This window comes from Barbus barbus, assembly GCF_936440315.1.
Source record: "Barbus barbus genome assembly, chromosome: 10".
NCBI lineage: Eukaryota > Metazoa > Chordata > Actinopteri > Cypriniformes > Cyprinidae > Barbus > Barbus barbus.
Window position 1 is genome coordinate 5,333,905 of NC_136738.1, and position 27,889 is coordinate 5,361,793.

The following is a 27,889-nucleotide window of genomic DNA, read 5'->3' on the forward strand; positions in this document are numbered from 1 at the left end:
CAAGAGGGTGTGTATTTTTTGTGCTTTAAGGGCACTGCGCTTTGGAATTTTTAAAACCTGGGACAGTCTTGCGCACTTACTTCCTGTCGCGCACACATGCTCTCAAGTGGCCAAGACCACAAGTGTGGGTATTTGGACAAGGCATACAGTAACCCCATCTTTCGTTCACTTCCTATTCTATGCTTTTCCTGGACTTTGTCTTAGCCAAATGGCCCTGATGTCTCACAATCACGGGCCGGTTCGTCAGTTTTCCTTTTATCACAATGAATCATTATAAAGTCTATCTTTTCTCTATCTTCATATCTGTCTCCTACTTTTTAAAGGCCCTCCATTCACCTCTGAATTTGATCAGGGCCACAGGCCTCTCTGTAAGCTGAGCTGTATTGAGGGAGACGTTGGGTGATCTGATCCCCTCTCACGATAACACGACTTCTCAGCACTCAAACCGATCAGATGTCCCTCAGTGCCTGTCTGTCTGAGTATGTAATAGTGAGAGTTAAGAAGACCAGATGACACCCAAAATGAACAGATCAACACAAAGAACAAGTTTCAAGCTAATCAGACAAGATGGAATAACTCTTAACTCTATTAGGTAAATTAGATGCGTGTTGTTTGTTTGGACCATTATCATAGTGTGCTATACTACGATCTACATTCCTTACTCTTCTTCTACATCTTCTGCTGTCTTTCCCCAGCCAAACCAACTGTATATGTTTGGGTGCTGTTAAGATGAGTATTTGAAGTAAGTCATGGCTAATCCAGAGGAGCTGGAGCCCACAGCAGGTGCAGATGTTGGGGCTGATATAAATGGAGGATCTATTCCCTGTAGAGACACAACACAAGCAGATGGTCAGGTAAGACCACCGAGCAACTTTTTGCATGTACCAGTGAGGCTCTAATTATCCTATCGGCCATATGGACTGAAAAAATGTTGTTGTTTTTTTTTTTTTACTTTTCACTCAGCTAGTGAATTGCTAGTAAATTTCAGAAATTTAAGAAACAGTAATAAACACATTAAACAAGACATTTTGTAAAAAAAAAAAAAAAACATTTTAAAAATGTTGACATCAATGACAAAACATATGTAAAGCATTTTCTTCTGCCTTTTAAAATGTAGTATTTTAGTATTAGCATTTACATTTTTTCTTTGATGTCCCATCAGAACAGATCCAAACAAGCAGTTAAAGTAGTTATGGCCACCTAATATAAAGTGGAACCGTTTTTGTTTTTTAAGAATAAAATAAAATACCATCTAAGAAAAATCTGTATAAATGATACTTAAGGAAGAATGCTGGTTCACTTTTGAGTGTTCATGCTTCCACACAGGGTACAACCGATCAGATATATCCTGAGAAAATAGAGGTGGTCTCTGTAACTGAGGATGACATTCCTTCTGTGGATACCCCAACCCTGCTCAAGGCCAGTCCGCTGGACAGTTCAAGTGCCAGTCCTGCACCAGATGACAGCACTGTCAAACCAACCAAAGACCCTCTCACAGAAACCCCTTCAGCCCAGCCCAGCCTTTCAAAGCCAGTTACCAAAGTCCAGCCCTTTGTTACAGGTAACAATATACATAACAAAATGTTTATTTCATGTTGTACATAGTTTTCTCCTGATATTGACTTGTACAAAATAAAAAAAAAACGAGCAACATTTGCACAATTTATGGCTATGTGGCTTATAATTACATTAATAACTTCTGAATTTTACATGATCCTTCAATAATACTGTCAGAAGCATTAGTCCAAACTCACCCAAAAACATTTTAGTCATGCGATAAATCAACACTAATTAAGTTTATTGCTGTCAAGTATTTGCACTACATAGGCCTAGTAAAATACACAAAGAGATCTCGTAAGTTTCTGTAGCTCAACTAGTAACACCTGATGCAAACATCAACAAGTACATATCGATAAAATGTGTCTGCTAAATGTACATGAATCTCTCTCATCTCATGCATATGATCACCTCATGAAACTGATATCAAGAGGATAAAACACTTAGGGGGAGACTGTTTGCACGCAGGATGGAGATACTTATCGGAGCCTGTGTCCTACTCACCCTCACTATTGTGCTTGGAATTGGATTGGGCGGTGAGTAAATGTCTTTAGGGAGTACTCAATACAACCACAGATGTACTCTAACACTTGACTGGGTTTTGGAAATTAATATTTTACTTGATTAAAAATATATGAGCTCTTCATGAGCGATGTTCCTTGGGTACCTGGTTTCATGAACTAGTGTTATAGGGGACCATATACTTTAGTTTAGATTAGTGCTGGGTGGTTTAGTGTTAGGGACCCCAGGGTACTTTGTGAAGACTGGAAGTATGGCAAGGTGGGTGGAAGGGAAGCTGGAGGAGACCTAGATCATAACCAACATTTCTTATTTCTGTGTTTCCTAAACGTCAGTGTATTAATGTGTTCTGAGTTTGTCACACCACAGGAAAATGCATTATTAAACACCCAGTCAAATTGGAATGATAAAAAAATGTCAAGTAAATGAAATAAGGTATCACAATCTTAAAAAAATTAAAAATAAATGGCATTCTCTGCTCTCAAGTGCTGGGGGCGTGTCCACTGTCAGTGCTGAAACCACGCCCACTCACAGGAAAGCTGCCACCTCTCAACTGTCAAATACCGCTACAACCTGAACGGATAACCGAGCTGTTTTGTAAATTTTCGCAACCAGGTAATATGCATTTACGTGACGAAGGCATAGCTAGCTAGCAAATTATACTCTGTAGCTAATAATTATTGGTAATGACAGTTACCATGAAGCGGGCGAACCACTGATGCTAATGCGCTCTAGTTATTGTTAGTGTTAGGGGAATGGCAATATTCAGTGGCTCCAGTGCATCATCAAGACATGATTTCAGCCCCACACAAAAAAATCCCGAAAGCAAAAATTGTGAGAAACTGATTAAAGGTGCAGTCAGTGTGTAAATTCTATCAGCATCTAGTGGTGAGGTAGCGAATTGCTCACAGAGAAGCTACGGAGGCCGACACAGGATAAAGATCTCATTGTCTGAGACGACGGTTTCTTTACAAAGCTAAATTAAGGAATTATATTTACTTAATTATTCAGTAAACAAATATGTTATTGTGAATATTATTGTTACTTATTTAGCATAGTGTCAGTGTTTTATTCGTAAAAACATCATAGTGAAGAAACGCGCTCTGTAGAGCAGTTTGTCCGTTTAAGGTTACTGTACTGGGAAGTCGTGGCCTAATGGTTAGAGAGTCGGACTCGTAATCCAAAGGTTGCAGCTTCGAGTCTCGGGCCGGCAGGGATTGTAGGTGGGGGAAGTGAATGTCCAGCGCTCTCTCCACCCTCAATACCACGACTGAGGTGCCCTTGAGCAAGGCACCGAACCCCCAACTGCTCCGGGTGTGTGTTCACGGTGTGTGTGTGTTCACTGCTGTGTGTGTGCACTTTGGATGGGTTAAATGCAGAGCACGAATTCCGAGTATGGGTCACCATACTTGGCTGTATGTCACATCACTTGTTCACTTGTAACATGGCGGCACAAAATAGCGAATTCCATGTAAGGGGGCCTGTGGTGTATGTAGATAGAAATGGACCTTTTTCACATTCCCAAATGGCACCCTAAACCCTCACGGTCTTCCTCTGAGTTTGCACTTTTGCGACGTAATGGCGCTTTGATTGTCGCATAGAAGTCTGCTGTGGAGCTAGCCCTAGTGCAGGCTTGGCAGAAGTGTGCATCAAGGGCGCATAACGGCTGCAAAGGGGGGCGCTCGCGAGCACCCTTTTGAACACTAAAATGATGAATGGGACACCCTACGGTCTTGTGGATTTAACACGCGCACGTGGCGGCCATTGTAAGACCGCAAGTGCACATGAAGTGTTCCATTTGGGACAGGGCCGGAGGCTGTGTTTCTCAGCAGCGGAAGTCGTCATATTTGGGTAAACTTTGAGAGCAGTGAATGGGAGAGTACCACAAAAATATATTTTTGCATTCTCATTTGCTCAAAAAGCAAAAGAAAAACTCCACGATAGTGTTTTCACGACTTTCAAAAAAAGGAAAAAAATTCAGAGAGGCTGATAACGGCAGTCAGAAGAACAATGTCAAATTTTCCATCCCTCCCATAGACGCTGCATTAGAAACACCCTTGCATTAGTGTTAACTAGTTTTTTGTCATTTGATACAAATGAGATATAATGCAAAGTATAGTGTTATAAATGTACATGCAGTTTTTAAAAATCAAAATATATTAAAAAAAACTTTTGAGGATTTACGATGCTGATAAACATTGTCATCACTGTCTTGTGAAAAGGGACCATTGCTCATTCTAAGGTAATAAAAACGTAAAGGTTCATTATGTAAGGTATTTATGCGCCTCTGAAAACATAGTTGTGTATATTATACTGCATTTCTGTCAATAGATCCTCCTAAATATTACACACTGCACCTTTAATGGTCTAACTCCACAATTCAGTATAATTCACACTTCCCAGTTTTGTAACATGCTTTCAGCCATACATTTCTAACATTTATAATGTGTTGTGTTATCTGAAATGCCTTTACATAGGCTTTAATGTGGTCATGAACACATTAGGCATCATTGTCAGATATTATACAATTTATTTGGTAAATACATTTTTATATTAAAATAAAGTGATGTATCATCATTAAAAACAAACATGATCTAACAATGAACAAAAGTACACTTAAAAATAAACACTGAATAACCAAAAGATTAATTTAGCCTATGATCTGCCGAAGAATTTCATACATATTTGTAACAGGAGGATCAGTAAATGATGATAATTTTAACTTTTTTGTGTGTAAAATATTCCTTTAACTCTTACATATTCTACCTAACACAGACTCCAGCAACCCAACACTCATCTATGCCATTATTTGTGTTATACAATTTAATACCAGTTATTTTTCTGACAAGCTGCTTTAATTTACTTTAAGAAAGTGTATATTAAGGTAGCCTATGTTTACTTTTACTTAAGTGTGACAATTGAAAGTTTTATACAACATAGAACACCCTTAGCAAAGATGAACCTACACAACTGCATTGAATAATTAACAGATTAGACTGGATTAGATTGCACAGCCCAGGATCTACAAACCTTCATAAGATGTCTCCAACTCAGGTTGCACAAACCAAGAGGCCACAGCCTTGCATTATGGTACCAGCTTACTGTATATCCTTAAAGTGGTGATGTTTGGCTGTTATAAAGTAGTCAATGTATTCATGAGTCACTAACGAAACAGTAAATGGAAGGATTCACTTGCAGTGTATTGTGTCGATGTTATGTTTCAATTAAAGATAAATGCATGTAATGAAAAATGTTTAGCATTACCACTTACCCCACATATTCAATTCTCATATTTCCACTTTAGTTGGATTAAGCTGTACAGGGAAGTTTCAGTGTGTCTCTGGGTGTGTTAGCATGTCTGCACAGTGTGATGGACACTTTGATTGTGAACACGGAGAAGATGAACTCAGCTGTGGTGAGCACCAGCATGCTTAACATTAGCATTAACGCTCAGTGCTGTTGGTGAATGTTTCTGTTCATATATAAAGTCTGTAAATTCTGCCTGTGCAGTGCGTCTGAGTGGGAAGAGCTCTGTACTTCAGGTGCTCATTGAAGGCGTCTGGAGGACTGTTTGTGCAGAGAACTGGGACTCTGAACTTTCTCTCTCTGCTTGCAAACAGCTCGGCTATCTGAGGTACTGAATGTCATCAGGTCTTGACTAAAACACCCTCCTTTACACACTCGTCCTCAACATTTTTGTTTGATTCTGCTCCTGGAAGGCCACTATCCTGCAGAGTTTAGCTCTCTAACCTCTATTAAACCCAGCAGAAATGACTAATCAAGGGATTTAGGCTTACTGGAAACTTCCAGGCATGCGGGTGTATTGGGGGAGGACGCTGGTCCAGCAGGAGCCCACATCTCTCTTTATATGATGGAATTAATATACCCGACATGTGAAAACAGCTTTTAGGTGTGGATACAAAACTAGGAATTTTGTAGATAAATCTTGACAAAAATCTTGTGCTGACTTGCTAGATATTTCAATTTATGGGTAGCACCACCTATAGAAATCTGTACTAACCCATTCTGACTTGTTAGCTTTTAGCACCAGACTCGACACAGACGAGTCAAACTACAAACATTTTAAGCTTTCAGATGAGATTTTGTTAAGTTTATACATTGAAAACTTTCTAAGAATGACAAAGTCATTTGATAATTTGACGCTACACTGCACACCAATATGCTACTGCTGATACCATAACATCAGGTTTTAAGCTACTTTTCTTCTTCTCTCTGTTAGATATGTGGAGTCGAAAGCTCTTCCTCTGTCTTCCATTGAGCTGGACTTCCAAAGTAACCTGGTGTCGATTAGTATGAACAACACAAATATCCAGCAGGCCATCAAGATACACAACATAACCAGTTTCAGGTATAAAACACCCTCTTCATAACTAACAGCTATAACCAGTTATTGCTAAATGAACATCACTGAACATCACGTCCTTCACATCTGTAATAACATCACAGCATCTACATGCATCTTCCTGTTTCCAAACTGATTTATTCAGGTTTCCAAAAGATATAACAGAAGCAAACAGAAGACGTGGTCGAAAAACCTCTCGGTTATGTATGTAACCTTGGTTCCCTGAATAGGCAATCAGATGCTTTGATGGCATTATCGCTATGGGAAACACCTGCAGTGTGACGAATGTCTGAAACCCTTATCCACCATATTCTTCTACGCGGAAGTAAGCCATTATCTGTGAATGTGCAAGACTTCCGGTTCATAAACAGCCATAGAGAAATAATGAGAAGAATAACAAAGTGCAGTAAACGGTAAAATTGCTAGCACTATAAAACAATGTGTTCATAATTAAGATAATACATTAAAATAATATGGTAAGACTCACCAATTTGCAATATCAAGCAGCAAAACGAGCAGTTTTGTACAGCTAAAAATAGCTGGAAGCAGAGGACACCAGAAGCCAGACACCGGAAGCCGCGCCTGCTCTAATGGGAAAAATAAGGTGGATACCATCATGCCGGTTCATTGATCAGTAACGCTAAGCACCGCCCTGTAGATACGTCACGTATGTTCATATCTGTGTGCTACACACTATTCCATCAGATTTCCACATGATGAAGGAAACAGTATTGAAGGTACAGGAATGGCCAGCATCGCAGCATGTCATTCCCTATTCAGGGAGCCAAGGTTACATATGTAACCGAGAAGTTCCCTTTCATAGGTTCGCTCAATGCTGCGATGGTGTCATCTCTATGGGAACGATAACGCCTTCACTTACCTCAAGATAGCTGGAAGTCCGAGGAAAGCGTCTGCTCAAGCGGATAAAACCACGTCCAGACTGTAGAACTTTTTTTTCATGTTAACATGTTTCTTAATGTTTGTTCATATAATGTAGAGTTTTGTAACCTAGTTTATTTTTTATTAAGCAAACAAAGCAATAAAGACAGACAAACAAAGGGGGAAAATATATGTGCCAGGAAAATGCAATTACAGCCATTGTGCTAGCTTATGAAAGAAAAGAGAAAAAAAGAAGAGAAAGACTGTAAGAACTTGACAAAAGTGCTAGGAGAGGACCATCCTGCCGCAGCACAGACATCTTACACTGAAGACCCCTTAAAAGGGTCATCGGATGTCCATTTTCCACAAGTTGATATGATTCTTTAGGGTCTTAATGAAAAGTTTGTAACATTCTTTGGTTAAAATATCTCATTGGTAGTGTAAAACAACACCCTTTTTACCTTGTCAAAAACAGCTCTGTTCAAGTCCTTTCAGTGTATATCCCTTTAAATGCAGCGGAACCTGCTAACTAGCACATTATTAGGAAAGGCGTTTTGCAAAGATTCATAAAAAATTCTTATACTCACTTCTTCTGTGGGCGAAGCTGGTTCAGGCCCGTAGCCAGCTATGAGGTAACATTTTCATGTTCAAAAATCAAATTTGTTCTCTGAATGACTAATTTGCTGTTTAACTCCTCGTATGAAAATCTGCATGACGTATAATTCAGTTTAGATCGTTTGCAAGAAAGTTTAGCGTCTGTGGAATGAAAATGATCTGGCGGAGTGAACGAGTCTTGAGAGAGTTGTGTATGAGGGCGCGTGCACAACCTCTGTGTTCAGATCCAGCTATTATGTATAAGCGTTTCTGGACTTGTCTTTTCCACTTCATTTGAAACTTTAGAAAGTTAATAAAGTAGGACGTTGCAGTTTAGGGTCACCGATATCTTTATCTTATCTTAATTGCAAAAGATTTGAAATAATTTATTTATTTTATCATTTTTGTTTGTTTTAATAGCAATATTTGGCAACAGTGCATCACTCAAGTCTGTAATCACTTTTTGGAAAGTGTAACTGCATTTTATGGGTATTTCAACAAGTAAAAAGGACTGCATGAGCTAAATAACTTGATAGCATTCATGAGAGTTATATTTGACAGATTAAAGCTCATGCAGTCCTTTTTACCTGTTGAAATACCTTTAAATAGCCAATAAAACCCATTAAATGGAATTGCCAAAGAGTGATTACAGATGGAAATCAGTTTTCGGCAGATGATCAATTTTCGGCATGACACCGGCACTTAAACTGATAGTAATCAAATGGACAGGTTATTACTGACAGGATAGCACATTGGGAAATGTAAAACATATCATGATATTATCTGTCAGAAACGTTATCAATGCTGTTAAAACAGTAGCATTTAACACTAGATCTGTAGAACAAGTAGAATACAGAATGAAATTAAATACACAAACACTAGCTATGTATTGTTGCATGAATAATAAACAGATGATAAAATCCACCCCTAACTATAGTAAAGTATAAATACATTTTGATGCAATAGAGTGTTGGAACTACACACTCGGCCGTATGAGACTCACCACCTGGGGATGCAATCTCCATTCATCGGTCTCCGTAAGCTCGCTCCTTAACCCCTGCTTATATCTACAGTGTGTGTCACCTGCGAGCTCTTGAGAGTCCAAGGTCGCTGCACAGTATGCCTCATCTAATCCGCACCTGAAAGAATTGACTTGCTTTCTTTCTGAGGAAGGAGAGATGTTCATTCAACCCCCGCTTTTCCTGTTCTGAGGTTGCAGAGGCGCCGCACGAGCTGGACGCTTGGGGTGATGTTGATGAGCCTGACTGCACAGTTAGTGAGTGAACGGAATCTCCCTTTCTTTCTCACTCTTCCCTGAGAGCGCTTTGTGAGTCCGGTGGTTTAGTCAAATCTGATTTGCTCTAGAAAATGTGTTTCCTGAAGGAAATAAATTCTGATGAAATAGTGCATAGCACACTGATATGAGCATACGTGATGTACGCACAGGGCAGTGCTAAGCGCTACTAGCCAATAAATTGGCATGATGGTATAATGGCTTTAGACATTCGTCACACCAGAGGTCATTACAGCATTGAGTGAACCTATGAAAGGGAACCATGTGCTTTCACAGCTGATCACACAGGAAGTTATGTCCCCTACTGGCTTAAATACTATATCTTCTAAACATCACCATCCTATTCTCTTAAAGAGACACCATGTTAAATATCAAACACACAGTTCAGAAACATTACACTGAAAACAACAATTACAAAATAAACACAAAAATATACTATTATTATACAAAAAGTAAGCAAATATGGTTTGAGCATTATGGCTTTACACTTCCGGACTCTAATGTATGCTATTATTAGGATCAATTACAACGATAAGACAATCAACAATTAATATCTATATTCTGTTTACAGTTATCTTTTTAGTTTTAGCCTTTATGCTGATAAAATATCCAACATTCTAAATGTAACTGATAACAATGACATCAAACTGACATGTAATCAGTCCATTTAATCATTTCTAGCCACTCTTATACTGAACTTCAGTTAAGTTTTATTTGTGGACTGAAAGCAAGATGCGTGTTGCAGCTCTGATATGATCTCATTTACACAATACTAAAACCTGTATTCACCAGCTGCTGTGCTTTTCATTTCTCTCAAGCACAGAATGATTACATTCAAAATCTTACATTCAAAGATAATTAATATTTTGTAGATTTACTCCGCATACATAAACTGTTCAATTCTTAATTTTCTCACCTCCAATAATACAAATTCTTTTCATTTTCTTTCACCCATGTAACACAAAAGGAGGTCATCTTAGTCATATGACCTATCCCTAATGTTTTAGAAAAATTTTCCCCAAGACAGAAGTGGTTTTAGATTAATTAAGCCCATTATGGCATACCTTCATAACCATCTATATCATTTTGTTGACTTCTCTTTCCCTAGTAAAACCCAGTGCAGTCTGGGGATGATAACAACACTTAAGTGCATAGGTAAGTAATATCAAAAGTTGTCGGTTTACAGGTGCAGTTACATAAAATTTCTGCAAAACTGTCATAGCGACACATGAAGCACAGCTCACACAAAAGTTATTTTCAAAACAAACAGCTTTTAGTTGGTCAATGTGATGCATCTAAAAATCTGCCTTGATACATTCCTCAATTACATAGCTTATGTTTTTCATTCCTGCTCTGAGATCAATATTCAAAACTGTTCACAATCCTACTGTTTCAAATGTATACATTTAAAATTATAAAGCTTAATGGATGCTTAAAAAAAAAAAAAAAAAAAAGTTTGTTATGTTAAAGGTATTTTTTCTTTCTATCATTAAAATGAGGTTAACTACATGACATAAAGACTACTTTTTCAGTCTTCTAGAAAAAGCAGGTCACCCTCATGTTGGCACCACCATGTTGATGTCACATTACCAGGTGTGTCGACTCATAATAGCATTAAAATAATGTTTATTAGTTTCATTCACATGCTTGTGTGCGATCGCCCCTTCTAGACTTAAAAAATACCATATCTATATACAGTGGGTACGGAAAGTATTCAGACCCCCTTCAATTTTTCACTTTGTTATATTGCAGCCATTTGCTAAAATCATTTAAGTTCATTTTTTTTCCTCATTAATGTACACACAGCACCCCATATTGACAGAAAAACACAGAATTGTTGACATTTTTGCAAATTTATTAAAAAAGAAAAACTGAAATATCATATGGTCCTAAGTATTCAGACCCTTTGCTCAGTATTTAGTAGAAGCATCCTTTTGATCTAATACAGCCATGAGTCTTTTTGGGAAAGATGCAACAAGTTTTTCACACCTGGATTTGGGGATCCTCTGCCATTCCTCCTTGCAGATCCTCTCCAGTTCTGTCAGGTTGGATGGTAAACGTTGGTGGACAGCCATTTTTAGGTCTCTCCAGAGATGCTCAATTGGGTTTAAGTCAGGGCTCTGGCTGGGCCATTCAAGAACAGTCACGGAGTTGTTGTGAAGCTACTCCGTTATTTTAGCTGTGTGCTTAGGGTCATTGTCTTGTTGGAAGGTAAACCTTCGGCCCAGTCTGAGGTCCTGAGTACTCTGGAGAAGGTTTTTGTCCACGATATCCCTGTACTTGGCCGCATTCATCTTTCCTTCGATTGCAACCAGTCGTCCTGTCCCTGCAGCTGAAAAACACCCCCACAGCATGATGCTGCCACCATCATGCTTCACTGTTGGGACTGTATTGGACAGGTGTGCCTGGTTTTCTCCACACATACCGCTTAGAATTAAGGCCAAAAAGTTCTATCTTGGTCATCAGCCATCTCACCATCTTGTGGTCCTTCAGGTGTTTTTTTGTATCTTGCACTGAGGAGAGGCTTCCGTCGGGCCACTCTGCCATAAAGCCCCGACTGGTGGAGGGCTGCAGTGATGGTTGACTTTCTACAACTTTCTCCCATCTCCCGACTGCATCTCTGGAGCTCAGCCACAGTGATCTTTGGGTTCTTCTTTACCTCTCTCACCAAGGCTCTTCTCCCCCGATAGCTCAGTTTGGCCGGACGGCCAGCTCTAAGAAGGGTTCTGGTTGTCCCAAATGTCATCCATTTAAGGATTATGGAAACCACTGTGCTCTTAGGGACCTTAAGTGCAGCAGAAATGTTTTTGTAACCTTAGCCAGATCTGTGCCTTGCCACAATTCTGTCTCTGAGCTCTTCAGGCAGTTCCTTTGACCTCATGATTCTCATTTGCTCTGACATGCACTGTGAGCTGTAAGGTCTTATATAGACAGGTGTGTGGCTTTCCTAATCAAGTCCAATCAGTATAATCAAACACAGCTGGACTCAAATGAAGGTGTAGAACCATCTCAAGGATGATCAGAAGAAATGGACAGCACCTGAGTTAAATATATGAGTGTCACAGCAAAGGGTCTGAATACTTAGGACCATGTGATATTTCAGTTGTTCTTTTTTAATAAATCTGCAAAAGTGTCAACAATTCTGTGTTTTTCTGTCAATATGGGGTGCTGTGTGTACATTAATGAGGAAAAAAATGAACTTAAATGATTTTAGCAAATGGCTGCAATATAACAAAGAGTGAAAAATTTAAGGGGGTCTGAATACTTTCCGTACCCACTGTATATATATATATATATATGTCCAGAGAACAAAATAAAAGATAAATAGAGCTTTAATATGAAGTGGCAATTGTTAATTAATAAAACCTCATACATCCAGGCCAATAGGTGTAAGTGTAGAGTTTAAAGTTAAAACTATAATAACAGTTATTGTGACTTTCTTCCTTGCAATTGCTTGCAAAAGTTTATATCTCACAATTCAGACTTTTCTTCTCAAGTTTATATCTTGCTATTGTGAGTACTAAATTTGCAATTGCGAGTTGTTATCTAGGTTTATATCTCTCAATTATGAGTTTTTATTCAGTACTCAAAATTGTGAGAAATCATGACTGAATAGCATGAAAAAAAAAGGTCAGAATTGTGAGAAAATTTGCAATTAACTTTTTTTTGTGTATGGTGGTGGAAATAAGCTTCCATATCTTTAAGTGTTTCAGAACTGTATTCATTTTAAAAGATAACCACTTTCTAAACTATAAATTGCAAATGTGAAAAAAACCTTGCCATATCAGTGATTAATAAGCAAACATTTGATCTATTTCTGCATAGCTTGTGGTTCCAGACCTAAGTTCAATGCCCGTATAGTAGGCGGTAACCTGTCGGTTGAGGGCCAGTTCCCCTGGCAGGTGAGCCTGCACTTTCAGAACGAGCACCTGTGTGGAGGCTCCATTATATCATCTCGCTGGATACTGACTGCTGCACACTGTGTATACGGGTGAGTTTAAAATGTCCTCATGAAACAATTTTCAGATAGCCACATGGAAATTATCATAGTCTGCTGCTTTCCATGCAGGTTAGCATACCCTGTGCTGTGGAATGTCTATGTGGGTTTGATTGATCAGCCAGTTAACGCAGTCCAGTCTCTCGCTGTGGAGAAGATCATTTATCACAGTCGCTACAGACCCAAGGGCTTGGACCATGATATAGCTCTGATGAAACTGGTGCAGCCCCTCAGCTTCAATGGTACCTTTTGCAAAAGGGGTTCTTTTAAAATGGAAAGTGATTCTTCTGAAGAACCGCATCGGGTGACATTTCCCAGACAGCAACATAGTTTTGGCCCAGATCCGGCCCACATCTGGCCTGTGTGAAATCCATGCAGGCCAGATGTGGGCTGGATCTGGGCCAAAACTATGTTGCTGTCAGGGAAATGTCACCCGATAATGATTGGCAGTTGCTATGCAAATGAACTTTTAGTCTTATCTTAATAACTTATCCTCCATGCCCTTGTTTTGCATTCATCGTGACAAATGGCATATCACCATTTCTTTCAGGTGTTGTGGAGCCTATTTGTCTGCCGAACTTTGGGGAGGAGTTTGAGGATGGTAAAATGTGCTGGATCTCAGGATGGGGCGCCACAGATTATGAAGGTGAGTCTGGGAATTTAAAGGCCATTACACACCAAACAGACATCGAAGAACTAGTGGCAACAAAAGCCAACTATGTTTGCTTGCGTTTGGGCCAAAAAGTTGTGCTTGAACACACCAAAGACTACAGCCAATGGCTAACTAGCACATATTTTCTGAGTTTCCTAGTCGGAAATTGGCCATATAAGGCCGTTCATGTCCAATTTCCGACTAGGAAGCTCATATTTACAATAGCACATGAATGCAGAATAACTCTCACTACTGGTAGGTGGCAGTCCTCGTCCTTTCAAAAAGGGAAAGCAAAACCTGGTTGGCAAATATACAGGTCCTTTTCAAAAAATTAGCATATTGTGATAAAGTTCATTATTTTCTGTAATGTACTGATAAACATTAGACTTTCATATATTTTAGATTCATTACAACACAACTGAAGTAGTTCAAGCCTTTTATTGTTTTAATATTGATGATTTTGGCATACAGCTCATGAAAACCCAAAATTCCTATCTCAAAAAATTAGCATATCATGAAAAGGTTCTTTAAACGAGCTATTAACCTAATCATCTGAATCAACTAATTAACTCTAAACACCTGCAAAAGATTCCTGAGGCTTTTAAAAACTCCCAGCCTGGTTCATTACTCAAAACCGCAATCATGGGTAAGACTGCCGACCTGACTGCTGTCCAGAAGGCCATCATTGACACCCTCAAGCAAGAGGGTAAGACACAGAAAGAAATTTCTGAACGAATAGGCTGTTCCCAGAGTGCTGTATCAAGGCACCTCAGTGGGAAGTCTGTGGGAAGGAAAAAGTGTGGCAGATAACGCAGCACAACGAGAAGAGGTGACCGGACCCTGAGGAAGATTGTGGAGAAGGACCGATTCCAGACCTTGGGGGACCTGCGGAAGCAGTGGACTGAGTCTGGAGTAGAAACATCCAGAGCCACCGTGTACAGGCGTGTGCAGGAAATGGGCTACAGGTGCCGCATTCCCCAGGTCAAGCCACTTTTGAACCAGAAACAGCGGCAGAAGCGCCTGACCTGGGCTACAGAGAAGCAGCACTGGACTGTTGCTCAGTGGTCCAAAGTACTTTTTTCGGATGAAAGCAAATTTTGCATGTCATTCGGAAATCAAGGTGCCAGAGTCTGGAGGAAGACTGGGGAGAGGGAAATGCCTGAAGTCCAGTGTCAAGTACCCACAGTCAGTGATGGTCTGGGGTGCCATGTCAGCTGCTGGTGTTGGTCCACTGTGTTTTATCAAGGGCAGGGTCAATGCAGCTAGCTATCAGGAGATTTTGGAGCACTTCATGCTTCCATCTGCTGAAAAGCTTTATGGAGATGACGATTTCATTTTTCAGCACGACCTGGCACCTGCTCACAGTGCCAAAACCACTGGTAAATGGTTTACTGACCATGGTATTACTGTGCTCAATTGGCCTGCCAACTCTCCTGACCTGAACCCCATAGAGAATCTGTGGGATATTGTGAAGAGAAAGTTGAGAGACGCAAGACCCAACACTCTGGATGAGCTTAAGGCCGCTATCGAAGCATCCTGGGCCTCCATAACACCTCAGCAGTGCCACAGGCTGATTGCCTCCATGCCACGCCGCATTGAAGCAGTCATTTCTGCAAAAGGATTCCCGACCAAGTATTGAGTGCATAACTGAACAATTATTTGAAGGTTGACTTTTTTTGTATTAAAAACACTTTTCTTTTATTGGTCGGATGAAATATGCTAATTTTGGGTTTTCATGAGCTGTATGCCAAAATCATCAATATTAAAACTATAAAAGGCTTGAACTACTTCAGTTGTGTTGTAATGAATCTAAAATATGTGAAAGTCTAATGTTTATCAGTACATTACAGAAAATAATGAACTTTATCACAATATGCTATTTTTTTTTAAAAGGACCTGTATAAAGCAGTGCTTCCTTACCATTTTGTATATGAATCATGCTGATCAGTTTATCTTCACTTTGGTTGGTATTCACAAAACGTAAAATTTGAAGACCTTTCTGTGTGTGCTGTCTCGACCCTTGATGTTTGCTTAAAGGGGACATATCACACGCAGTTTTATCAATCTCCAGAAAATTGTTGGCGAGTGAAAATTGGTCGGGTCACTCAAACCAATGAGGGCAAATGGTGCATTTAAGTCCTCCTGGGTAGTTTTATTTGTAAGATGGGAAATTGTAATTATGACATCCGGTGCATTTAAATCACTTTGGTCGGAGCAAGATGGCAATGTACTTTTTCTACAAAAATACAGAACGTTTTTTAAAACGACTACTACACAGAATGATGAATAAAGAATGTGCATCAGTTTTGCTTTTGTTTTTATTCAATGTACGAAGGCGTGCAGTGGTGTAATTTTTATAATTGTACAATACATGGGCTATGCAATGGCCTCACACTTTAAGGGGCCACTTTGTGAACAGACAGAGGATCAGGAATTCAGAGGTGGATACCACCTGTGAAAAAAAATCACCAAAGGACCAAAGAGGGTGCCCACATCCTCTACGTCACACTGAGCCTCGGTCCACATTTGTGACAGCCCTGACAATATTATTATATTCTGTACATGCAACTTAGCTAGTTTCACTGTAAATGATAGTTCAGTGTAAGTGAACAATACACTGATTCTTTTATAAAATGACCCACGAAGAGATCACATGTCCTGTTGTGTTCTATTAGGTGATGGGAGTGTTTCGCTGCTTTCAGCAAGAGTCCCACTGATCTCTACAAAAGCCTGCAGTCAGCCAGAGGTTTACCAAGGTTATATATCACCAGGCATGATCTGTGCAGGGTACCTGGAGGGTGGAACAGACTCCTGCCAGGTATATCATCTCTCCATGGATTTGTACTTCGTTTTATACTGATACTAACATTTTCATGCACATCAAATTACACTTACTTTATATATTCTATTGGTTATTAGAATATGACCAAATACTGATTAACTTTGGAATATTGCTGTGCAAGTCAACATGAAACATTAGTTTAAAGAAAGTACAATAACTTTTTGTCTATGTTGGTAACAGGGTGACAGTGGTGGTCCATTGGCTTGTGAGGATTCCTTCACCTGGAAATTGGTGGGAGCCACGAGCTGGGGGCAAGGCTGTGCAGAAAAGAACAAACCTGGGGTTTACACGCGCATCACACAGTCCCTCACCTGGATACATCTGCAGATGGAGGTCAGCATATGACCATGTCTGTCTGTGAACTTGTGAGAGCAGAAAGTTATGTGGTTTGTCAAAACATAGCTATATACTGAGGCTGGCTCCTTTTAATGAATTTCACATTCAAATTAGAAGTTTGCAATGTTGTGAGTCATTCCTTAAAACTAAAATAAAACGAATGAGAAAATACCAGAACCAAGGCAGTTGGAAAAGAGGAAGGTTGCACTCTGTGGGAAAATGACTTGGGAAAAGCTATTTTTGTTGAGGTCATCCAGAAAGGCCGTATCACGTGATATTAGGAAACGGCGCTGCGCAGAACGATCAGTGTATGACATCAAAGTACCGCGAGAGCGAGAAGAGCAGACGGATCCTTAAGATTTCGAATCGCTCTCGCGGTACTTTGATGTCATTCACTGATCATTCTGTCGAACACACCTAATGATTCAGTGCCCTCTTGTGGTTTGAAAAGAATAATACAATAAAACTCTAATTTTCTTTGCCTCTTTTCATACAGAGAGAAGAAATACTGCATCCCTCTGCTACCAGCTCTAATTATTGAGACATACAGATTAATTATGGAAAAGGCAACATCAGGAAACTGAATCCAGGCAGAGACTCCACAAAAAACCCCAAACCCTGCCACAGGCTGCACCTGTCATTGTATATCATATAGAGGCACAGCGCAAGAAATCATTATATTACGTACACTCAAATCTGAAAAAAGTTTTATTTCGTGCAAGTAGTCTTATACAGTACTTGCTATTGTTTTAAGAAATACCTGTCAAACACTCCTCTGATGCGTCACGATGAATGATTAAATACAGAAATATTTCCAGACACATGCAAGTGGCAATGTGCTTGTCTAATATGCAATAAATATGGAGGAAAAAACGGACAAAGGCCCCATCCATGCAAAAAGTATTTTCACTGTTGCAAAACTTTGTAAAGGCTTTAATATGTTATACTATTGTAGTGTTTACAGACAGTCCTTAAATAATTGTTTAAAAAACAGCACACAATTAACAACATTTAATTTAAAATGGTGGCAAAATACTCCGACTTGACCTTTATTTGACTTTCATATGGACATTTTATGCCATAATTCCCAAAGCATCTTTCATAACTCTGATTGTTAAGGGAAGCTTTGTACATGTTAGATCAAACTACATTAACTTACAGAGCAAAAACAAGGAGGTCCCTCTGAAACGAAGGAACATCTTCAGCATACGGATGACTGGAAGAGACTGATTTAACTCATCTTACTAAATTTAATCAATGTATCAGGTTTTCTGTGCTTATCAGCGGTATAGTTTTACAAAAGATTATGTAAGGCATTTTGTATGTGAGTGTTAAAACCAATTTACATATTTAAAAATGGTTTATAATCCAACATCTTTTTTGTTTTTTCTAAAAAACTTTGAAGTCATCCCCTGAAAACAGGGCAGATAGTATAGTTTCTGTACATAAATATTCCCTATAAAACACAAACTAAAAAAAAAAGAAAAAGAAAAAACACTTTTTACAACGTTCATATATAAAAATAATAATCTCATTTCTCGAACTCCGTCTTGGAGCCACTCTACAAGCGTGACCATACTGAAGAGAACATGAACATGCAGTGTGAATAAAACCAGCACGACGACAAACTCTTAAAATCTTGGCATTCAAATGAGTTAATATAGAAAACAAAATCATTACAAACATTCACTAAAGAAGCTTAAGAACTTTCCTCTGCGTTCCACTGATGCAACCTTCTTGAAGTGTCTCTATATAAAAGTGCATGCACCTGCACGTCTGCGCAATAAAAACAGGTGCTGAAATGCAACTCCTCGCACACTGCATCTTTCAGTAACGTTGTGCTCTCTGTAAACTGTTTGTGTGTGTGTTTGTGAAACATATCGGCCAACATACAGTACTCTATTTTTTTTTTTTTTGTAGTGCACAAGTATTAGCTTTGCTGAAAGTCTATGAGGGGACTGGATCTTTTGCCACTAGTGTCATGTGCAAGTTTTCCAATGTAAATGTAAGCATGCAGTGTGTGACCTGCGATCCGTGTCTCTTAGTCGCTAACATCTAAACCCAGTCCGGTCATGTTGGCAGATGACAAATCTGCGTCGTCTTCATTGCAGCTTTCCTCTGATTCATCCTCGCTGTGATTTCCCATCATGACTTGCTGCATGGCGAGAGTTGCTCCATCTGATGAAAGCGCCTGGAAGCCATCGACATTCATGCCCACTGTAACCATACTACCTGCATACAATCACAACACATATTCCACTGTCAAAAATCAGCCAATGAAAATCTGTAATATAAAACTGACTCTTTTCGGGCATGAGTGCTGTAAAAGCACACGGTTTTGAGACAGTACCGTCTGGCATTGTGAGCTGCTGCTGGGTTCCAGATGAGGCGATGGAGTCAGACCAGAAGCGGTGTAGCGGGCGGCTCTGAGCTGTCTTCTTTTTGGTTTTGGCCATCTCGGAGTTGACATCCAGCATTGGCTGCAAGATCCGTCTTCGAGCATTAATAAACCTACAGGACAGACAGACAATATTTTGCATCCTTCGCTATGCACAGGAGATATATCAGTTCGTGGAAAGTAAATCTGTAGTAATGAATCATTTATTTTTAATTCTACATACTGTATTTTAATCATTTCAAATGCGTGAAGAACACAAAAGCTGATAAACAGAAACTTTCAAGGCTTATGTAACAAACATGATATGTATGAATAAGTGATTGAAATGAATATACTTTACATTCTGAATTCAGATGTAGTTATTTGGGTTTACTGTTCACACTATCATTATTTTGCTTTGTTTAAGCTACTTAGCAAAAACATTGGTTAATAAAATGGGATTAGATATATTTGTGTTATTTAACATTTAATTATTGCAGGTTTGCATCATATTCTGAGTTTGCATTTCACTGTTTTAATTCATTTTGATGAATACTAAATCTGTTTTTTGCAAGTGAGATGAATTAATGCACATTCACATTTAGTCTAGGACTACAGTAACAGCATGTTCACACAGCGCACTGTCAGTCAATAAATGGGAAAAAGTAACTCAGATATTTTCTTGTAAATTAAAAAGTAATGCGTTACTTTACTAGTTACTTGAAAAAAGTAATATTATTACGTAACTCGCGTTACTTGTAATGCGTTACCCCTAACACTGCTCATTGTAGACGTTTTGCATTTAATACATCAGGAGATAAAAACATAAGACTAGAAAATTTAAAATAGGTCTGTCACGTTATTTTTGTAAATAAAGAAACAGAAAAATGAAAAACAAATGTGTTTTTGCACATTTAATAATGTGCCAGTAACGACTGAAAAAGTAAACCTTATAATTTTAAGATCTTACTGAACACTTCTGTTGCAATACACAACAGATTTGATTGATTATGTGTTTAATTTCTTAACTGTTGTTGATCCTGTGTAGAAAAGTCAGCCGGAGAGGCTGGAACAGAGTCAATAGCTATGTTTCCATCCAAAAATGCAATTTAAACCTGTGCGCAAAACTGGAATATCGCATAAAACATTCGCGAATAAAGCACCGTTTCCATCCAATTAGCCAAAGAGAACAAAATCATCACTTCCTGATCAACCGGCACTATATACATCACTAAGAAAACTAGGAGAAGCCACTGAATATAATATTTTCATATATGATAAATTACTTGGGTCTCATAGTGAGCAGATGAATCTGCTGTCATTGCTTTCGGAGGTGGATGCCTGCTGTTTGGGAATGCAGTCGTGTAAGACAATTATACAGGCTTACTCTGACGACAGATTTTGCTCAGGCATTTCAGAATGACCATAACAACATTTACTGGATTTACTCTATTTACTTACCAGTTGTTGACCTGGAGTAAAGTCAGGTTTGTTTGAGTTGCAATTTGCTTTTTCTCTTCCTCAGTGGGATAAGGATGCTAAATAAAGGAGGTGAACAATGGAGTGTTTATAAAATTATATCAGGTACAACAAAACTTCACAGACTGACTTTAAATGTTTTTTTGCCAACTAACCGCAATGTGCTGGAAGAGCCAGGAGCGCATGACACTGGTAGCCTGTTTGGGGAGAACACCACGCTTGTTTTTAGGCGAGTTATCATCTCCGCCAAAGAAACTCAAGTCCTGATTGAGCTGAAGTTGGAGCTGCAGGAAGTAGGAGGAGTCACTAATCAGTGAGTCTGCTTGTGATCTGTGTGTAAATATGTTTGTGTGTGCTCTGCTGGATTGTCATGCAAACCTGCGAGTTCTGGATGTGTATTGTTCCGGGTGAGATGGCTTGTGTCACCACTTGTCCCTGTGGTGTGACTACTGTCACTGGCTGATACATTGTATTACCTGCACAGAAACATGATTTTTTTAAATAAGAGGAACCATCATTATTTCAACCAAATAGCCACTGATGCCACTTGGACTGAAAAAGCTCACATGTAACAAGGAAAACCTAAAAAAATATAAACTAAATTAACACGTTTATGCATCAATAACTCTTTCCCCGCCAGCATTTTTGAAAAAACTTTCCAGCCACCACCAGCGTTTTTGACGATTTCCACTAAAACTTGAATGTTTGAAAAATGGCCCCCAGAATATATTGTTGTATGAATATCTGAACATGCAACACATCAAAATAAAAGAACAGACCCTCTACTTTTAAACAAACAAAAAATCTGTTTCATTCTAGCTTCGAGCATTTTTTTTTTTTTAATCAACATTTGAATGTAGGTAAGTTTCATTAAAAAAAAGCAACATTTTGAGCAAAAATTCAGTGTTTGGCGGGAAAAGAGGCCGTAAGTGTATAATTATTTAAATGGAACATTACATCATAAAAAAGCGGAACTTTTTTACAAGAAAACAAATCAAAGTATGAATATATCAACATAAAAGACCACCAATAAATCTGAAAAACATAGGTCTTATGGGGTAATAAATGTAAATAATTACTTAAAACAATTATTTCGGATATAATTATTCAAAACCACCCATTTTGCAAAGATAGCGTTTAAAGAATAATATTGTTGTGTAGAAATATTGGTCATTTTCACCTTGTACTCAATTTTGATTCAAATAAATCACATCCAAACAGTTTGAACACAAACTATCCGCAAAAGTTCAAATATGCCACATATGACTGTATGTGACTCCCGCTGCAATTCATAACACAAGAACATGTACCTGCGACCATTTGGGATGGATTGACTGCTGTCACTGTAACACTGCCTTGTTGAAGTCCTTGTGAGGGCGCAACAACACCCTGGGGGCTGAGGGCACTTGAGAAAGGGTTGGACAGCTGCAAAAGAATAAATTAATTAAAGGATACATCAAAGTATTTGCTGTGAGTGTTAGTGTCTAAAATAAGAGGAAAACGGCCTTTACTTGGTCATGGTCTGGAGAGTATGGGCTGCCTGGCTCTCCACTCAGTAGTGTCTCACTGTTCATCTTGGTCTTGAGGCAGGAAATGTAACGGCTGCAGAAGTCCTTGCACAGATCACTAACTTTCTCTAGCTCTAACAGATGAATCCGCAGCACCTGGATGGCCTTGACCATCTGAGAGCAAGCATACATTTGTGACACTTGTCAGTGTTTGAAGTTAAGATCAAAGCTATAAGGTACAGTTAAACCAAAAATTATTCAGACAAAATTAAGCATTGCTAAAGGTGGCCCAAAAAAGTATTGATAATTGTGTAAATATTGTTATACTAACAGTTATCTAAATAATGTTTGGTTGATTGTAATCCAATACATACCTTTCTATCAAAGTTATCTGACATTATCAAGATGAATTTGTTCTGACACAGTTTAACTCTGGAGTTCTTGGCATATTATGCATTTTTGAAATGACTTTTAGCTTTACACAACTCTAAGTGAATGAAAACATCCTGCAATGTTTTAAATGTGAACGTGCACCATGTATAAAGTTACTGTCTCTCAAAAGAAAGAGAGTCAACTCTGAATCATTGAAACGAGTCGTTTTAAAAACGAATCCCAAGCCGTTTCACATTGACTTCAACATGAAACATTAGCATATTGCCCGCCCACTTGTTGGTCTTTTCATGTTGGTCTGAATGAAAATGCAAATTGATTCTTTGCCACTAGGTGCTGCTTTTGGAGCTGTAAAATACCTGTTTCCCTGTTAACGGCTGTACACAAAGCAGCACTGCACTCACAAACACTACTTTATCAGGCCTTACAGGCATGATGAAGTGAAAATGAGACCAATCAGACTAATCTCGCAGATTAGCGTCACGCAAAGAAAGGGTTTGGAAAAATTAATTGTTGAGCGAATCGTTTGGGAGTCATTGAGCAAGTAAGGTAAATATAAATGCATCATAAGAAAATGAAAGTGTTTTTTGACCTTGCATGCATGTTAACCTGTCGTTGGGGACTCCCAAAACCAAAATATGAACCTTTAACATTTTCTTAACTAAATTGTGATAATGTGAGAAATGTTGAATGTGTCTAAATACATTTTGGTTTGACTGTATATACAGTAATATTAGCTATTTTGTCACCATCTGTCACATCTCTTACCAAGTTGTCAAGGTCTGGGTCTTCACAAAAGAATGCTTTGCCATCTTTCTCCTGACTGCGTACAAAGTTTTCAATATCAACATCAAAACTGGCAGAAGTTACACAGTCAGAGCCCTGAGTAGACAGCTCACACTTCTCAAACAGCAGGGCCAAGAGAGGGAAGAGGGGATGTCTGTGGAGGAGAAGAACCACGTGTAAGAGAAAACACTGTTCAAGGTACTCCTTACAGAGCAAAATACACTACCCTTTCAAAAGCTCAGGGTAGACAAGATTTTTAAAGACTGTATTTATATGATCAGAAATGCAGTACAGACAGATATATTGTGAAATATTACTACAATTTAAAATAACCATTTTCTATTTGAATTTATATTGTTATATTGTTATTAAATTTAAAAATGTAATTTATTCCTGTGATGCAAAGCTGAATTTTCAGCATCATTACTCCAGTCTTCAATGTCACATAATCCTTCAGAAATCATTCTAATATGCTGATTTGCTGCTTAAGAACATTTCTTATTATTATCAATGTTCAAAATAGTTGCACTAGATGAATAAAAAAAAAAGCATTTATTTGAAATATAAATATTTTGTAACATTATAAATGCTTTTACGATCACTTCTGATCAGAATATTTCCTTGCTGAACAAAATATGAATCTCTTTTCAAAAACTTTATTTTTATAAATATAAATGTATAGTGTAAATTTGAACACTCGTGTCACCTATATATACAGGATTTGTAGACATCCATTTGTGTTTGTGGTTCAGCGGATACAGGGCTGCTGGAGCTTCCTGTGCTTCCATTGGCAAAGCCCTGTTCAAGGTCACTCTCTGACTGCTCCATGACCTGCATCTAAACCAGGAGAAAACAGCCAAAAAGAGATTACATTTCATATACTAGTTCTAACAATTTGCTTGACAGTGGTGTTTTAGCATTTGTAGCTCAATGACTTAACATCCCTTCCAGATGTACATACTTGTACTCACTATAAAATGACTAGAACCCTGACCCTAACTCAGCAATGAAATGTAATTTTTTTTATAACATTTTAAATTTCTCTTAATTTTATATGATTTGTAATTTACAGTTTATATAATTTACAGTTTAAAACCCTGATTTGTTATTTTCAAGCAAAAAATAATTCATTAAAATCCAATTAAATATGATCAACCAACTAAATTTTATAATGATCAACACTTTTAACAATTCTAATGACACAGCCCGGTTAATTAAAGGCGTTTTATCTTTACTATACGAATGCCTAGGAGTATTTCATCTTTTAGTTAAAATTTTATAATAGTTCTTTGAATTTCCATTAATTTAATCTTATGTATGACATTTTTATATGGTTTAAACCCCTGATTTGATTGATTTGTTATCAGTCAAATCTAGATGATCTAGAGGTTTTCCTATATAGCAATAAAAAATTCAAATTAAATTACTTTTTTGGTAAAAAGGGCAGGATGGTTGAACTTGATAAATTTGTGTATGTGTGTAAAACAATAAAATGCTGAGATTAACTCTAAATTTGTAAAATGGGTAACACTACAATAAGGTGTCATTTGTTAACATTAATGTATTAACTAACATGAACATACAGTTGTTTGTTATTCATGTTAGTTTGTGGTGCATTAACTAATCTTAAACACAACTTGTGATTTTAATAATGCATTGGTAAATTCTGAAATTAAGATTAATAACGGAGTGTCTATTTACAATAAGTGCAAATAGCCCGCCTTGTTGGCAAAGGCTATTTACACTAACTCCACCCACCAACGTGTGATTGGGTTAGTCAACACTAAAAAAGACACTCATTCTGCATCAGTTTCATTGGTGTAGATGGTAAGACTCATGCTTTTTGTGATGTGATCGACCCAAGTTCGATCCCGCCTTTTGCAGAACTTTTTTCTCCCTTTTCAAATCTCATATCGCATCGGAAAGGCATTCATTTTCAATAAAAATAAAGGAAATAATCAAAAAGTTGAAAATAAAGAATCAGGTAAGGTTAGGGGTAGGTGTAGGGAGGGCTTTATTGTCCCAATAAGGTGGCATCCATTTAATAATTTGAATTAAAACTATAATTTACACTCAATATGTTATTATTGCGTACGGTTTTATAATGTACTACAATACTGAGGTGCAGATAATTGGCACTATTTGCAATAACTTAGTATAAATAGCAGAAAATCTTACTATTTTAACAGTATAAATAGAATGTATCGCTATTTACACAGTGCAAATAGCCGCTGCAGATTAATAAATGTTCATGTTTACTAATGTTGTTAACTAATGAACCTTATTGTAATGTGTTACCGTAAAATGTAAAGACTAATAGAAATTTAGGAGAAATGGGGGGAAATATGATGCATTTAAAACTAGTTCTGTTTCATGCCAAGTTAATAGTATGTTAGATAATAGTGCATCAAACATATTTATTAATTCTTACACCAAAGTGTGAGTATGTCACACCTACCTGCTGGTCTCCCTCTTGATATTCGTCTATGGACACAGACTGTGCAGCCATCATATTCAAAGTGACCACTGCCAACCCTGGGGCATTATATGGGCAGGCAGCAGGAAACGACCTAGAAGTGACCACATGCAACCTTTTTAAAGGCTCTAGTCTCAAATAACATTATACGAGTTATTGAAAACTCTACCAACATGAAGATACTGGTTTATTTATTTATTTTCGTATTCAACATATGCAGCTAATCAAAGGGAGAATGCATGGAGTAAACTTGCAAAGGGAAGCCTGAATGTATTGATATGCAAATCCAATGTTATGTACTGTAGAGCGCCATTTCCATGCTTTACAACACATTCACACACCCACTGCTAGCACATCTGCTGTGAAGGGGGCGAATACTTTAATATTTCTCGTCTTGAGACATTCCCAACAAAATGCAACGCTCACTTCACATATGCCAAGGACGTTTAAGTCAATCTCAATCAGAATGCATTTGATAATTTCGTTTACAAACAAAAATGAAGTCTTGCTAATGCGTTGTTGGTGTAAAAAAAAAAAAGAATTGCACTAAATTGAGACGCATTAGTCAGCTGTTCGTTTAGCCACCGACTAAACTTTAAAAACGAGACTCTCATCGGTCTAACGTTAGCCTAAATGTTCAGTCGCGTTATTTGGACTGGGAAGTAGATGTAGCAGCGGGTGCTAAAGCAGGAAACGCCATGTTCCTGTGTAACAGACGGGCAGAGCTGTTAGCTAGTGCATTATTAGCCCGCTAGCAAGCCGAGCACAGTCGCTACAGAGGCTCATGTTTACCGCACATGAGCGCTGTCCTCGATGTGAAGGCAATTTAAAGGACGTTAACGTGCGATTTTAATTATGTTAGTTTAAAAACCAACTCTAACGCGGATAATTTAGCCCTGAGACTGTCGTCTAGCGCTCCTCTGGCCTGCATGAGAAAGGGAGACGGAGCTGCTAAACCCGGGCCTTCAGAATGAAACCTCATGTCCCTTCAAAAGCCGACATATTTTTTTTCTCCATCTAGAGATTTTTAGGACAAGATTGGGTCGACTGTCCCATGCAACTCCCATGAGCCCCTAACAGCGTATGCTCTCTTTCACTCAGCCACGGGCATTTTTGTGTTGCTCGGATTGTTTGATTGATAGGGAGCGGAAAAAGACGAGTTTGAGTGACAGCTTACCTGGGTGCCAATCTTCGTCACACTGACAAGCGGCTGCAGCAATCGGGATCCGCATTTGTCGCGCTACGTCATCACGCACGGGGACGCAGGGCACTCAGCTCATGAATATTTAATCAGGGGGAGGAGAAGTGACGTGAGACAAAGCAAGGTTCTCGCCCTCAGCGAATATTTTAAACACTCCCTGTTATGGGAGTACCAGGATCGTGACAATTAGTTTTAAAGTCTGTGCCATTTAAGGTGCAATTTATTTGTTTGATGTTCTGCCCAAAAATGTCACAATTTATTTTAGGTTTGTCTACATTTTAAATAATTCTTTGTATTCATGAGTTCATTTTAAAGGATTTTGCAGTGGGCAAATCATTTTTTAAAAGTACAGAAATACCATTTAGTTATGGAAAAGGCCTTTATATTTATCAATAAGATGTAATATGTACAAAATCCAGCCGCCAGGATTTTAACTGGGACTAGGATTGGCAGTCATATTACTCCATCCTTGCACTGGCTCCCGGTCAGGTTTAGAGTGGATTTAAAAATTTTGATGCTTACTTTTAAAGCATCATATGGCCTGACACCTCATTACCTCAAAGAATTGTTGCATCCATACACTCCTAGTCGTAGATTGCACTCCTCTCAGTTAAACATGTTGGTTGTTCCTCAAACACG

General features: G+C 38.4%; 2 protein-coding genes across 3 annotated transcripts; one reads left to right on the plus strand and one right to left on the minus strand.

Moving 5' to 3' along the window:
* Window positions 1-749: 749 nt before the first annotated feature.
* LOC306875893 (transmembrane protease serine 3-like) lies at window positions 750-18,493 on the plus strand (the record flags this gene model as incomplete). Its single annotated transcript, XM_079426680.1, has 13 exons — window positions 750-854; window positions 1,327-1,561; window positions 1,989-2,093; window positions 5,381-5,491; window positions 5,587-5,710; window positions 6,317-6,445; window positions 10,315-10,361; window positions 13,032-13,197; window positions 13,276-13,445; window positions 13,754-13,849; window positions 16,531-16,673; window positions 16,878-17,030; window positions 17,530-18,493. 13 exons carry the CDS (start codon window positions 750-752, stop codon window positions 17,572-17,574), a joined length of 1,629 nt encoding a protein of 542 aa, XP_079282806.1. The 3' UTR covers window positions 17,575-18,493.
* On the minus strand, window positions 17,952-27,299 carry LOC306875894 (homeobox protein PKNOX1-like). 2 transcript variants are annotated; one of them, XM_079426681.1, is made up of 11 exons: window positions 27,227-27,299; window positions 26,032-26,143; window positions 24,280-24,410; window positions 23,556-23,727; window positions 22,401-22,571; window positions 22,200-22,314; window positions 21,268-21,365; window positions 21,045-21,173; window positions 20,872-20,948; window positions 19,384-19,544; window positions 17,952-19,265 (listed from the first exon to the last, which is right to left on the minus strand). In XM_079426681.1, the coding sequence occupies exons 2-11, from the start codon at window positions 26,083-26,085 to the stop codon at window positions 19,075-19,077; spliced, it is 1,299 nt and encodes a 432-aa protein (XP_079282807.1). In that variant the 5' UTR covers window positions 26,086-26,143; window positions 27,227-27,299; the 3' UTR covers window positions 17,952-19,074. The 2 variants fall into 2 exon arrangements, with proteins under 2 accessions (XP_079282807.1, XP_079282808.1); XM_079426682.1 differs by lacking the exon at window positions 27,227-27,299 and having other exon boundaries at window positions 26,032-26,217.
* Between the last annotated feature and the right edge of the window lie 590 nt (window positions 27,300-27,889).

What these genes read in the sequence shown, in the direction of transcription:
- LOC306875894 (XM_079426681.1), bottom strand. Translation starts at nt 26,085, where the DNA reads ATGATGGCTGCACAGTCTGTGTCCATAGACGAATATCAAGAGGGAGAC. An exon ending in ATCAAGAGGGAGACCAGCAG is followed by an intron (nt 24,411 to 26,031) that starts GTAGGTGTGACA and finishes CTCCTGGTTTAG; the next exon opens with ATGCAGGTCATGGAGCAGTC. An exon ending in TACAAATCCTGTATATATAG is followed by an intron (nt 23,728 to 24,279) that starts GTGACACGAGTG and finishes TCTCCTCCACAG; the next exon opens with ACATCCCCTCTTCCCTCTCT.